This window comes from Oncorhynchus clarkii, chromosome 25 (assembly GCF_045791955.1).
Source record: "Oncorhynchus clarkii lewisi isolate Uvic-CL-2024 chromosome 25, UVic_Ocla_1.0, whole genome shotgun sequence".
NCBI lineage: Eukaryota > Metazoa > Chordata > Actinopteri > Salmoniformes > Salmonidae > Oncorhynchus > Oncorhynchus clarkii.
In genome coordinates this window covers 36014745-36027502 of record NC_092171.1, presented here as the reverse complement: position 1 = coordinate 36027502, position 12758 = coordinate 36014745, and the positions used below count along the sequence as shown (strand labels likewise).

The 12758-nt window shown below is 43.0% G+C and overlaps 1 protein-coding gene across 1 annotated transcript in view; it reads right to left on the bottom strand.

Annotated features, from left to right (window-relative positions):
• The window catches only part of LOC139384189 (nesprin-1-like), a 170882-nt gene that overhangs the window by 94033 nt on the left and 64091 nt on the right, over nucleotides 1-12758 (bottom strand). Inside the window, exons 29-47 of the mRNA XM_071128908.1 lie at nucleotides 12122-12289; nucleotides 11240-11416; nucleotides 9962-10102; nucleotides 8575-8735; nucleotides 8108-8258; nucleotides 7643-7773; nucleotides 7208-7304; nucleotides 6940-7038; nucleotides 5804-5991; nucleotides 5458-5581; nucleotides 5118-5284; nucleotides 3778-3931; nucleotides 3422-3625; nucleotides 2616-2787; nucleotides 2232-2490; nucleotides 1932-2111; nucleotides 1273-1417; nucleotides 907-1065; nucleotides 214-396 (exon numbers count right to left, since the gene is read on the bottom strand). Coding sequence (XP_070985009.1) covers nucleotides 214-396; nucleotides 907-1065; nucleotides 1273-1417; nucleotides 1932-2111; nucleotides 2232-2490; nucleotides 2616-2787; nucleotides 3422-3625; nucleotides 3778-3931; nucleotides 5118-5284; nucleotides 5458-5581; nucleotides 5804-5991; nucleotides 6940-7038; nucleotides 7208-7304; nucleotides 7643-7773; nucleotides 8108-8258; nucleotides 8575-8735; nucleotides 9962-10102; nucleotides 11240-11416; nucleotides 12122-12289 — 3060 coding nt within the window. The remainder of the gene's footprint in view (nucleotides 1-213; nucleotides 397-906; nucleotides 1066-1272; nucleotides 1418-1931; nucleotides 2112-2231; nucleotides 2491-2615; nucleotides 2788-3421; nucleotides 3626-3777; nucleotides 3932-5117; nucleotides 5285-5457; nucleotides 5582-5803; nucleotides 5992-6939; nucleotides 7039-7207; nucleotides 7305-7642; nucleotides 7774-8107; nucleotides 8259-8574; nucleotides 8736-9961; nucleotides 10103-11239; nucleotides 11417-12121; nucleotides 12290-12758) is intronic.

The window sequence follows — 12758 nt, the reverse complement described above, 5'->3', positions numbered from 1 at the left end:
AGAGGGGAGGCAAAGAGAGACAACTAGATTTTCTAGTTTAATATAGAGATTGAAAACTTGGGATTTGGCAGCTGCAGGACTGGAACGTCTGAAATTCAGTCCAACTAATTGAACTCAGCAGGTAACAGACCCCGTTTAAGTTCCTCTACTGTTTCCCTTAAATGACAGTAGTAAGGAATATCTTATTTCTGTGAATGAGTGAATGTTTCCTACCTGTAACGCAGAGAGTCTGGTTTCCATTCTCTGACTACCAATCAGGTTATTCAGGCTTTCACTGAGTTCCATCATTGAGCTGTTGGTCCAGCCCTCGATCTCCTCACTGATCTGCTGCACGTCATCCGACAACGCCAGGCTCTGGCTCAGATGCTCAATGTTGTTTTCAATCCTCTCAGACACCTGGAATGTAAAGGGACTAAATCAACCTCTTTAAAATCACAAAAATGTGCGGGCAAAATAAATCACGGGAGAACAAGATTGGTAATAACAGAGATAGACAAACTAAAATACTCATAGATGGAACTTAAGAAACTGTTCCAAAACAGAGAGCAGCGGATGACCTATGCTCCTCACAGAGTAAAAGGGCTGGTTTCCCAGGCCCAGATGAGGCCTTCTCCTGGACAAAAAAAGCATGCTTAAGGGAAAGTGCTTTTTAGTCAAAGACTAGGCTTCCAAAGGGTTTAAGTCAAGTCAAGGATGCTCCTGCCTGACAACACTAAAGGATGCTCCTGTTGCTCCTGCAGCAGCTACTCTTTCTGGGGTCAATTCTTCCTGATGACCTATGGTCCTTACAGTCAGAGTAAAAGGGTCAAGTCAAGTCTGGTCTTTTGGACTCCAATGGCACTATCACTATTGTACCTCTTGTTTTTTATTCAATTGTGTGTGTCCCTATTGTCCATGTAGACTTACCTCGAGCCACTGGTCTACTAGAGTCTGCATGTCTGTCGTCATCAGCTGAGCCTCACAATCTGGGATCTTCTTCAGATCACACAGCAGAAGTTTTCCTTTACTGGAGAACTGGTCCAGCTCACTCTGCTTGGCCAACATCTCTGCCTTCACTGCTTCATGCTGTATCAGTACAGGTGAGAAAACAGTGAAAAAGAAGAGCACATTTAAAAAAAAAAATTAAGTGGTTACTTTTATTTTGAAGTTCAATGTATAATCATAGTAGCAATAATAAGATAATAGCTATTAACTGTGTACTAATGTAAACCTTTTGCATCAATATTGTATGCAGGTTTATACGAGAACTGAGATGAACGTCATTATCCTAACCTTAGCCAGCGATTTTTTGGTCTCCTCGTGGTCTTTCAGAGCCGAGCCGATGTCAGCCTCAGTGTTCTCCATGGTGGCGGCTATGGATGTCCTCAGGTTATGGTATTCTCTCATCAGCTCCACCAGAACACTGCACTGCTCCTGCCTGACAACACACATCTCTTCAAATGACTAAATTGTGGGGTGAAATTGTGCTTCTGGATTTGAATTGTTGAAGTGTTCATATACTCTCTTGCATGAGCTACAGTACGTTAGATCAAATAAAATGGTATTGGTCGTGTACACAGTTTAGCAGGTGTTATAGCTGTGCAGCGAAATGTTTATGTTACTAGCTGCTAACAATGCTGTCAAATGTCAAACAATTCAATGTAAAAAATGAATAAATAAATTCAAGAATGGCGGGATGAATCCAAAACAACCCAAATAGCACTGTAGCAGTATCAAAATGCAATCTATACATACGTACACAAGAAATACTAAGGATGATGTGTACAGCAGTAGATATAGCACAGTAAGCTATGTCAAGAATCCAGTATATAAATAAATATCTACACAAGTTTGCTGCTATTTACATGTGTGTGATGAGTTTAGATTGTGATATAAGCAACTATACAAGATCATTTGGTCTTCAACATTTGATGCTGAAGACAGAACCCTACCTGTCAGTTATGAGTCTCTTGGTATCCTCCCAGGTGGTTTCCAAGAGGCTGATTTCCCTGAGAACCTCCCCGGCCAGCTCTGCATCTCTCTGGGCTAGTTGCTGACCCTTGTCCCTGAGCCACTGCTCCTCGTGTTGTTGAGACTGGAGCTCATCCTCCAGCTGGTTAAAGAACCGCAGCCTGGACACCAGAGAAGAAAAGACTTTGTTACAGCCAGCTATTCACATATCATCCAGAGATAATTTGAAAATGGAACTCATGATTGAAAACACCAAGCACACTGGCCAGAATCCTAGCTACCTCTGCTGCAGGGCGAGTGGGCTGGGTTCTCGCAGGCTCTGGTGGTCCGCCTTCTCCTTGATGTCCTCCACGCTTTTCAACAGCTGTTCCTTCCTCTGTCTGAAGGAGCTCCATAGCGCTCCCAGGGCCTCTGCCTCGCTCTGCTTGGTCCCAAGCAGATTCCTCACTGTGTCTAGCTCGCCGCTGAGACCATCAGCAAGCACCCGGCACGACGTCCGGGACCCAGACCCATCCACACCGCTCACCATGTGGAGGTGGCCTTCAATGAAATCAAATCAAATTGTATTTGTAAAGCACATTTCGTAGCAAGGTAGTAACACAATGTGCTTCAGAGGAAAACATACATATAATAAACAATAGATATGAAATAAACAATATAAATACCTTTACAGAGGCTGCTGTCCAGGCCGGCTGCCAGGGTCTCCAGACTGCTGATGTCTGGGACGATGGCCTCCAGTTCTCTCTGTAGTTCCTCCACCCGACCATGGTCCCAGCTCCCTGAACTCTCCACCGTATGCCTCAAGCCTCGTAGTACCCCCACAGCCGCACCGTGGGTCTGTAAGGGAGGAGGCATAACACAGATGTTTTTATTTTGGGCTCTGACATGTTAAGCAGATTTAACCACTTTTTAATGACTTTCCCAAACCTTTAACCCTAAACTTAACCCAGGTTTTGAAAATGGTTATGAAAATGGTTAGGATAATGGTTATGAAAATGGTTATGAAAATGGTTATGAAAATGGTTATGAAAATGGTTAGGATAATGGTTATGAAAATGGTTATGAAAATGGTTAGGATAATGGTTATGAAAATGGTTATGAAAATGGTTATGAAAATGGTTAGGATAATGGTTAGGATAATGGTTATGAAAATGGTTATGAAAATGGTTATGAAAATGGTTAGGATAATGGTTATGAAAATGGTTATGAAAATGGTTAGGATAATGGTTATGAAAATGGTTATGAAAATGGTTATGAAAATGATCCGGTTATGTTGTAGGTGTCATATGTGTCAAACTCATACAACGGGGGGCCAAGTGTCTGCAGGTATTCACCCATTACTTGTACTTGATTGATGAATTAAGATCACTAATCAGTAAAAAAAACTCCCTCAGCTGGTTCTCTAGGTCTTAAAAAAAGAAACCCGCCATGGAATGAGTTTGACACACCTGTTGTAGGACCTTTTTCTTACCTCCAAGAAGGCCTCCAGCTTCCCCAGGCAGTCCAGCCGGAGCTCAGCCAGCTGCTGGACCTCCAGGTAGGGCTGTAGGCTGTTGACCTGTCTCCCCTGGAGGAGCTGAGCATCCTGGGGTTCACACGAGGCACACAGCCCCTCTGTCTGGAGCTCCAAGCTCTCCCTCACACCACTCTGCTTCTGAAGAGCTGCTAGTGTTTCCTACAGCAGACCATACAGGGTACAGAGGGTGACGAGCAGGAGCAAGAGGAGGAAGAGGAGGGGGATGAAGAGGAAGAAAAATACAAATTAATTTATTGTAGTAGAACAGTCAGACAAAAAAACATGATTGACCAGTTGACCATGGTTCATACCTTGACTTGGGCCACAGCAGGCTGCAGGTCAGTGATGTTGACCAGGGAGGTTGAGTGGAGGGTGGAGAGGAGGTTTTCAGACCACTGAGAGAACTTCAACAAGGACTGGTCAAACTGCTCCACCTGGAACAGCTGGCTCTGGAGCTCCTTGATTCTGTACAGTATACAAATAACAGGAAAATCACATACAGTGAGTGCCATGAAAAAGTATTTGCCCCCTTTACAAAAAGTTATGCTTTTAAATCATTTGTCCATAAACATCCTTCCAAGAATCTTGATGATCATCCAAGTGCTTCCAAGTGCTTTTTGGCAAACTTGAGTCACATTTTTGGACGAGATGGGTCCCAATGTTTGGTGAAAACCAAACATTGAATTCTACAGTAAGAACATCATAACAACGGTCAAGTATGGTTGTGGTAGTGTGATGGGTTGGGGATGTTTTGCTGCCTCAGGACCTGGACGACTTGCCTTAATAGAAGGAACCATGAATTCTGCTCTGTATCAGAGAATTCTACAGGAGAATGTCAGGCCATCCGTCTGTGAGCGGAAGCTGAAGTGCATCTGGGACATGCAGCAAGACAATGATCCAAACACACAGTCAAATTCACATGACAATGGCTAAAAAGCAACCAATTTGAAGTTTTGGAATGGCCTATTCAAAGTCTAGACCTAATCCCAATTGAGATGTTGTGGCAGGATTTGAAAGGAGCAGTTCATGCTTGAAAACTCACAAATCCTGCTGAATTAAAGCAGTTCTGGATGCAAGAGTGGGCCAAAATTCCTCAACAGCGATGCGAGAGACTGATCAACAACTACAGGAAGTATTTGGTTGCAATCATTGCAGCTAAAGGTGGCACAACCACTTATTTAGTGTAAAGGGCAAATGCTTTTTCACACGGGAGAATTGGGTGTTGCATAACTTTGTTAATTAAATTAATAAAATAAGTAACTATTATTTTATTTTTTTGTAAACTCAGGTTCCCTTTATCTAATATTAGGTTTTGGTTGAAGATCTGATGACATTCAGTATTGAAAATATGCAAACATAGAGAAAATCTGAAAGGGCTCCAATACTTTTTCACACCACTGTACCTCTACAATGCTGTGTGCTGTCAGTACCAGTAAGACGTAATTAAGTTAGAAATGTGATGTGACCAAAACAACTTGATTTGGAAGATGTACAGGATCCATTTGCCAACAATGAGGGTCAGACTGGAATGAGGTATGTGAGCTCTGGTCAACAGCAGTGCACTACATAGTATAGTAATGTTGGAAGCAGCCTGACTGAATCAATGTGTTACTGCTGAACCGAGTGACACACACACCATCTTCTGACTGACCTGTGAGGGATGAGTTCATTCTGGGAGTTCCATCTCTTCTTCAGCTGCTCCAGGTCATCACTGAGCTGCCTTGCCTTCTCCTCTGGGGCGGTGGGGTACAGGGATGTCCCTGAGGCCACCAGGCCATCATGGAGGGGCTCCAGCGACACCACCTCAGACTGCAAGTTCTACAGAAGATAAGCTTTTGTTGAGAATCTATGCCAGCAAGCCTTTATAAAAACACTTTCAATGGAGAATCTTCAGGCTTAATCTATGTCTCGGAAACTGTCCCTAAATGCATATGGAAGCTCTGCAGGATCAGTCCAGGAACATGGATTGAAAATTGATGAATTTACAGTACCTGCAGGTCCTGCAGCTCACTCTCCAGCTTGGTTTTATCTGCAGGCAGGCAATGGCTCTCAGGTTTGGATGTAGACTCACATCTCTCCAAGCAGGATACAAAGCTAGAACGATCCTTCTCATACCTGAAACAAAGTATCCAAGTTTAAGAACAAGACGGGCACTTCAAGAACAAATGTTTTACATCAACATTTCCCAGCTGAAGGGCCGGTTTCCCGGATCCACATTAAGCCTTGACTAAAAATAACTTTAGATCAAGGTTCTTTAGATGCTTTAGTCCAGCACTAGGCATAATGTGTGCCGGGGCAACCAGACCAAAATGTCTCCCTCCAGCCTAGCCTTCCTACTTTTGCCATAGAGACAGCACTTTCTCCAGTGTGTTCTGTTTTTCTTTGGCCTGCCCTTGACTCTGGTCATAGCTGGTCTGTAGAGCTGCCACGGCCCTCTCAGCCTGCTCCCTGTCACTGAGTCTACGTGCCCCAGCAGACAGGGGCAACAAGGCTGCCTTCAGGCTCTCCAAGCTCTGGGACACATCCTAGGGGGATAAATCACAGAATTAAATACATTTGACTAATACAACACTATATACAAGATTACCCAAACTCAGTAATGGAATCAGATTACTTTTGGATTACTTTCGCTTTAAGAGGCATTAGAAGAAGACTACAAGGATCCATGAACACATTTGATTTGGACTTGGACTTGTGGTCAGACTTGCTCAGGTGGTACAAACTTAAACTTGCGCCTTTTTCAATTATAAATGTAATGTCATTAAGAAAACAGAATGGTGTCATATTGCATTTTTCACAAACATCTTTGCTGAATTTAAAAGCAATCCAAGAAGCAATCAACTCATTTTTATTTTTTATTTTATTTTACCTTTATTTTACTAGGCAAGTCAGTTAAGAACAAATTCTTATTTTCAATGACGGCCTAGGAACAGTGGGTTAACTGCCTGTTCAGGGGCAGAACGACAGATTTTGTACCTTGTCAGCTCTGGGATTTGAACTTGCAACCTTTCGGTTACAAGTCCAATGCTCTAAACACTAGGCTACCCTGCCGCCCCGTCTAAATTATATGTAATCTGATTACAATCGTTTTGCTGATAATGTAACTGATTACAGTTACAGTTTTTTTTGTAATCAGATTACATGTAACCAATAACATGTAACCAGTAACTCCCCAACCCTGACTATTTATTATGTACTATATAGCTCTATAAAGACAACAGTATTGAAAAAACAGCAAGACAATATCGTCAATAAAATGTCAGAACCTCATTCGTGATAGCGTGCCATGGAGACATTGTAAATGTACAACCTTAAAGTTTAAAATGTGTATCTCCAAGAACAGGAAACAGTAGAAGGAACCCATTGTGGCCTTATGTCTGACATGAAATTAGGAAAACTAAGTAGCCTAAGCAAGTCATTAAATAAGTAGTTGTCAATACATCGTAATGACGAAACCAGAGAGAAAGACATACCATGTGGTTCTGGAGACATTTGTAGGTCTCTGACGAGGAGGTACAGGAAGTGACAGGATGGTCCAGTTTCTTATGGAGATCACCAAGTGTTGTTTTGGCCTTCAAATAACATAATTCCGACAATCATTGATTTTGACATTCATAATTTCCTCTAACACTTCTAAGGGTTATTTTCATTGGTTCCAGTAGTGACGTATAGCTAGTGGTAATTCCTCTCGTTCTCCCGAGGTTACTCGAGAATAAACCAAAGTCTTTATTTCAGTCGTACCTCTTCCAGGCTGGTGTTGAAGCGGTGCTGTGTGGAGGAGCTCTCCTGCAGCAGTCCTTCTAGCTGCTCCACACTCTCCCTGAGCTCCTCCCAGTATCTTCAGATGAAAAGATAACACTCAGCAACTTTTGGTAGCACAAAGCAAAATAGCCTTGCATAGATAAAACACATAGTAACTGGATTGTCCAGCACAAGACCTCAATATACAGTATTATGACTAACTTTAACATGCAGTATATAATGCAATGAATTATTAACCCTGTAAAAAAAGAAATGTAGTTAAAACCATCGGTAAATACATTCATTTACATTACATCAACATTTCTGTCATTTAGCAGATGCTCTTATCCAGAGAAATGTACATTTCCATTACATGTACATGTTTACAGTCAGGGCATTCAACTAAGGTAGGTAAAAACATCCACACGTCAGTACCTGCCGATCTGGGTGAGCCGAGCCTTGATACGGGCTGCCTCCCCAGAGGAGATGAACTGGGCCAGGGCCTGGGAGTGGGCCTCTAGCTGGGATAACACCTCTGCCTTGTCCCCCAGCTCCACACCCACGGCCTGGGAGGAGGGAGGAGGATAAAGATGGTTACCTAATACTGTTGTTTTTTTTGTCAGATCATTTTTGTAAGCAAGTTTTAATGGTTTAAAGGTTCAATGATTGAGTCATTCAAGTTATTAAGGTATGAGTGATCTGTTGGAATGAGCTACCTTGATTTGATCACTGATTTGAGTCAAAGATGGAAAATCTTGTAAATCATCAACATGTTGTGCATACTGTCTAGATGTTGTGCATACTGTCTAGATGTTGTGCATACTGTCTAGATGTTGTGCATACTGTCTAGAGAAAATGTGGTAGAACATATAAAGGAAATGCAGAGGTGGCTGACAGTACCTTTACTGTGTTGATCTGTTGTCCAAGTGGAGCAGCAGAACTCTTTAGAGCGTCCATTTCTTTCTCTTTCTCAGAGATCCACGAGGAGAAGGCCTCAAACTCTGTCCCAAACCGAGCCCACTGATTCTTCATCCCATCAAGAGCCTTGGTGCTAGAAAAGAGTGTGACTAATTGAGTTTATCACAAAACCGGGTAGCTAAACAACACAACAAAGAGTTTTGAGTCCATATTCATAAAGTGTCTGAGAGTAGAAGTGCTGATCTAGGATCAGGTCCTCCCTCTCCATGTAATGTTTTTCATTATGATCTAAAAGGCTAAACTGATCCTAGATCAACACTCCTAATCTGAGACGTTTTATGAATAAAGGCTCAGATTAGATTCTCGACTAGGAGGAAGAGGAGGAAGCGAAGCAGGAGGAGGAGGAGGAGCAGGAGGAGAAGGAGGGAGAGAGGAGGTGTTGTATTTACTCTTTCTTGAGGCCAGCCTCCACTTTGTCCAGCTGTTCGCTGAGGGAGCGGGCTTGCTCCAGTATCAAGGTGGTGTTCTTTGGGCCAAGCTGGATTTCTGCTGCTTTCCTCAACAGGGTGTTCACCATGCAGGCTTCTGCTTCACTCTGCTTTAAAAGCACCTGTTATGACAATGGAGAATGTGAGAGTCAGAATGTCACTGACACTTTGTGATATGACTAGGTTGAATTATTCTTGAAAGGTTTTAAAATCTTAATTTCACATCTCAATATCTAGCCTGAATAGCAAACCTTGAAAGATAAAGACACGATAAGGAGCCTAAATCACCCAAATATACACTTGATGGGAGAATTGATCACTGCACCTGTACATAGCTCATCTGTAAATAGGCCATCCAATCTACCTCATCCCCATACTATATTTATTTATCTTGCTCCTTTGCACACCAGTATCTCAACTTGCACATTCATCCTCTGCACATCCTACTATTCTTAATTGCTGTATTGTAATTACTTTGCCACCATGACATTTATTGCCTTACCTCTCTTATCCTACCTCATTTGCACATGCTGTATATAGATTTTCCTACTGTATTATTGATAGTATGTTTGTTTATTCCATGTGTAACTCTGTGTTGTTGTATGTGTCGAACTGCTTTTCTTTATCTTGGCCAGGTCGCAGTTGCAAATGAGAACTTGTTCTCAACTAGCCTACCTGGTTAAATAAAGGTGAAATAATATATATATATATATTTGTAATTGCTATTGGCTCCTTGATTTGTTGCTAGAACTTCCCAGATTACGTTTTGCCGTTGCCACGACAACATCACAGCACCTATTTGCCTTGCTGTGGCAGAGCTGCTGTCCCCGACGTAATGTTTTCGGCCCCCTCTCCCGCCACACTCCCTCTCCCCTTGAGGTTCTCTGCCTGTGTGTGCACAGTTACTGCGACTTCTGTTTCACAGACAGCTTCTCCCTCCCTTATTTGTGGCAGTGGGAAAGGCCACTAAATGCTATGAACCCCCCCCCCCCCCCCCCCCCCCCCCTCCAAAAAAAACACAGAGTCAAATCTCCCCAAAGGCAGCCTGAAAAGTAGTGGAATTTGGCGCAAGACTCTTTCACCAATAAAGTCACCGGAGGGGTCTGAAAACTCGCTATATAGAGACAAAGACACTAAATTGCCAACATCTGCATTGCTTGCTGTTTGGGGTTTTAGGATGGGTTTCTGTATAGCACTTTGTGACATTGGCTGAGGTAAAAAGGGCTTTATAAATACATTTGATTGATTGATTGATTGATTGATTCCAACAGCCCTGCCAACTGTCAACTATCATTCAAAAGTGTCAACTGTCACACTAACATATTCACTAAATTCACTTCTCACTCACCCTGGCCTGGTCCAGTTCAGTAGCCAGGCTCTCTGGGCTGCTAAAGTTCAGGTCTCTGTCCATGACAGAGAGCGCCCTGGTAACAAACTCCTGCACTGTCCTCTGCTGGCTGTCAAACTCCTGCCACGAAGACAGAGTCACCTGGGGACAAATGGGGACATTCAATACACAGATTAATACCATTACACCTGGGGACAAATGGGGACATTCAATACACAGATTAATACCATGACACCTGGGGACAAACACAGATAATTGATCACAGATAATAAACACATGTACAGATGGACAAAAGGGGACATTGAGTACACAGACAATACACAGAGGAACACATGGGGACATTGAGTACACAGACAATACACAGAGGAACACATGGGGACATTCAGTACACAGACAATACACAGTCGAACACATGGGGACATTCAGTACACAGATAATACACAGAGGAACACATGGGGACATTCAGTACACTGACAATACACAGTGGAACACATGGGGACATTGAGTACACAGACAATACACAGAGGAACACATGAGGACATTGAGTACACAGACAATACACAGAGGAACACATGGGGACATTCAGTACACAGACAATACACAGTCAAACACATGGGGACATTCAGTACACAGATAATACACAGAGGAACACATGGGGACATTCAGTACACTGACAATACACAGTGGAACACATGGGGACATTGAGTACACAGACAATACACAGAGGAACACATGAGGACATTGAGTATACAGACAATACACAGAGGAACACATGGGGACATTCAGTACACAGACAATACACAGTGGAACACATGGGGACATTGAATACACAGACAATACACAGAGGAACACATGGGGACATTGAGTACACAGATAATGCACAGAGGAACACATGGGGACATTGAGTACACAGACAATACACAGAGGAACACATGGGGACATTGAGTACACAGATAATACACAGAGGAACACATGGAGACATTGATCAACACCTTGATATGTTCTGTACTGTTACATCTTCATCTTAGACAGGTCAGCTTTGTAACGCAGACTACCAAGACCACAACAAAAGACATCAGCTAATGGGGTGATTTCCCTGACACATATTAAGCCTAGTCCTGGACTATGAACCATTTTAAATACAGAATCTTATTTAACATCAATTTTTGTCCAGGACTGACCTTAATCTGTGTCTAGGAAACTGACCCTAAAGCACTGGAACAAGAGCAAGAGGAATTCCAATAACCCCAGAAGGTACAGTCTAGTGAGAGAGGTCACCTCTAACTCCTGCTCCTGTGAGTCCATGGTGTGGTCCATATTGCTGAGTGTTGTCTCCAGACTCTGCAGGTCCAGCTGTAAGGTCTCCCCCAGCCCCTCCTCAGCCTGTAGCTGACGGCCCCTGGTGATCTGCTGCTGCACATCCTTCCTCTTCACACGCAGACGCTTCAGCTGTTGCTGCAGGCAAGAGAGAGGAGACAAGCAACGTGTTTGGTGTTTGGATCTCATTTAGAAGCTGTAAACATCATATAGTGTATTACTTGTTGACTGTTCATTATGACGTTATACACATATATATATATTTTTTACAACCACAAAAAGCATCATTTTCTTTCATGAATACAATATAAAGCTCCATATCAATGTTTGTTGCCTCAACTCAATTATTTAACATTGCAGAAACCTTTGAGAATAGATCAATCTAATCTAAATTAAAAAATGACAATAAAATGACATAACAATACCGGTACCGAGTCAATGTGCGGGGGTACAGGTTAGTCAAGGTCATTTGTAAAGTGACTACACATAGATAATAAACAGCGAGTAGCAGCAGTGTAAAAACAAGGGGAAGTGGGGGTCAATGTAAATAGTCCGGGTGGCCATTTGATTCATTGTTCAGCAGTCTTATGGCTTGGGGGTAGAAACTGTTAAGGAGCCTTTAGGTTCAAGACTTGGAGCTCTGGTATCGCTTGCCTTGTGGTAGCAGAGAGAACAGTCTATGACTTGGGTGACTGGAGTGTTTGAAAAATGTTTGGGCCTTCCTCTGACCCAGTATAGTATATATGTCCTGGATGTCAGGAAGCTTGGCCCTGGGCCGTACGCACTACCCTCTGTAGCGCCTTACAGTCAGATGCCAATCAGTTCCACTCCAGTCCGACTTACCTGGTGAACCTGGAGCAATTGCTGGGCCTCCCTGACGGTCTCAGAGTCCAGTATCCTGGTCACCTCCAGGTGTACCTCCTGCTGACCCTGCACCAGCTCATCCAGTGCACCACGCACCTCCTCCCTGAACTGCACACAGTCCCCCACCGCCAGCACCACCTTCTCAGACTGGGAGACAAGAACACAGAGGAAAGAAATTACATTCAGCAACTCTCAAAAACAATATGGAGAAAAAGGAAACGCTATCACCACCGTTTTCAAACCAAGGTAGATTAACACTGGAACCAACTGAATATGAAAACTGTTTTTTAACTCTTGGCAGGACAATTGATTCATAAATCTATATTTTATTGTAAAAACCAACTAGTATACAACGAATGGCTTTTTCAGGCAGGGAGACAACACAGTGGAAAATGATACGGCCTCACTTAGTGATACGGCATACCAACGATCCTAACATCACCCTTAAGAGACATAACAGTGGACTGACAATCCAAAGACAGAGGGAGTGTGGCATTGTGGGTACAAGAGAACAGAAAAGACTGGCACCCAAGCTAGCCATCTAATGCTGTTATTCTTCTGACTGTGTGACCTGGTGAGCAGGTAAGGATGAGAGTATGCTTCAGTGCTCGCAAGC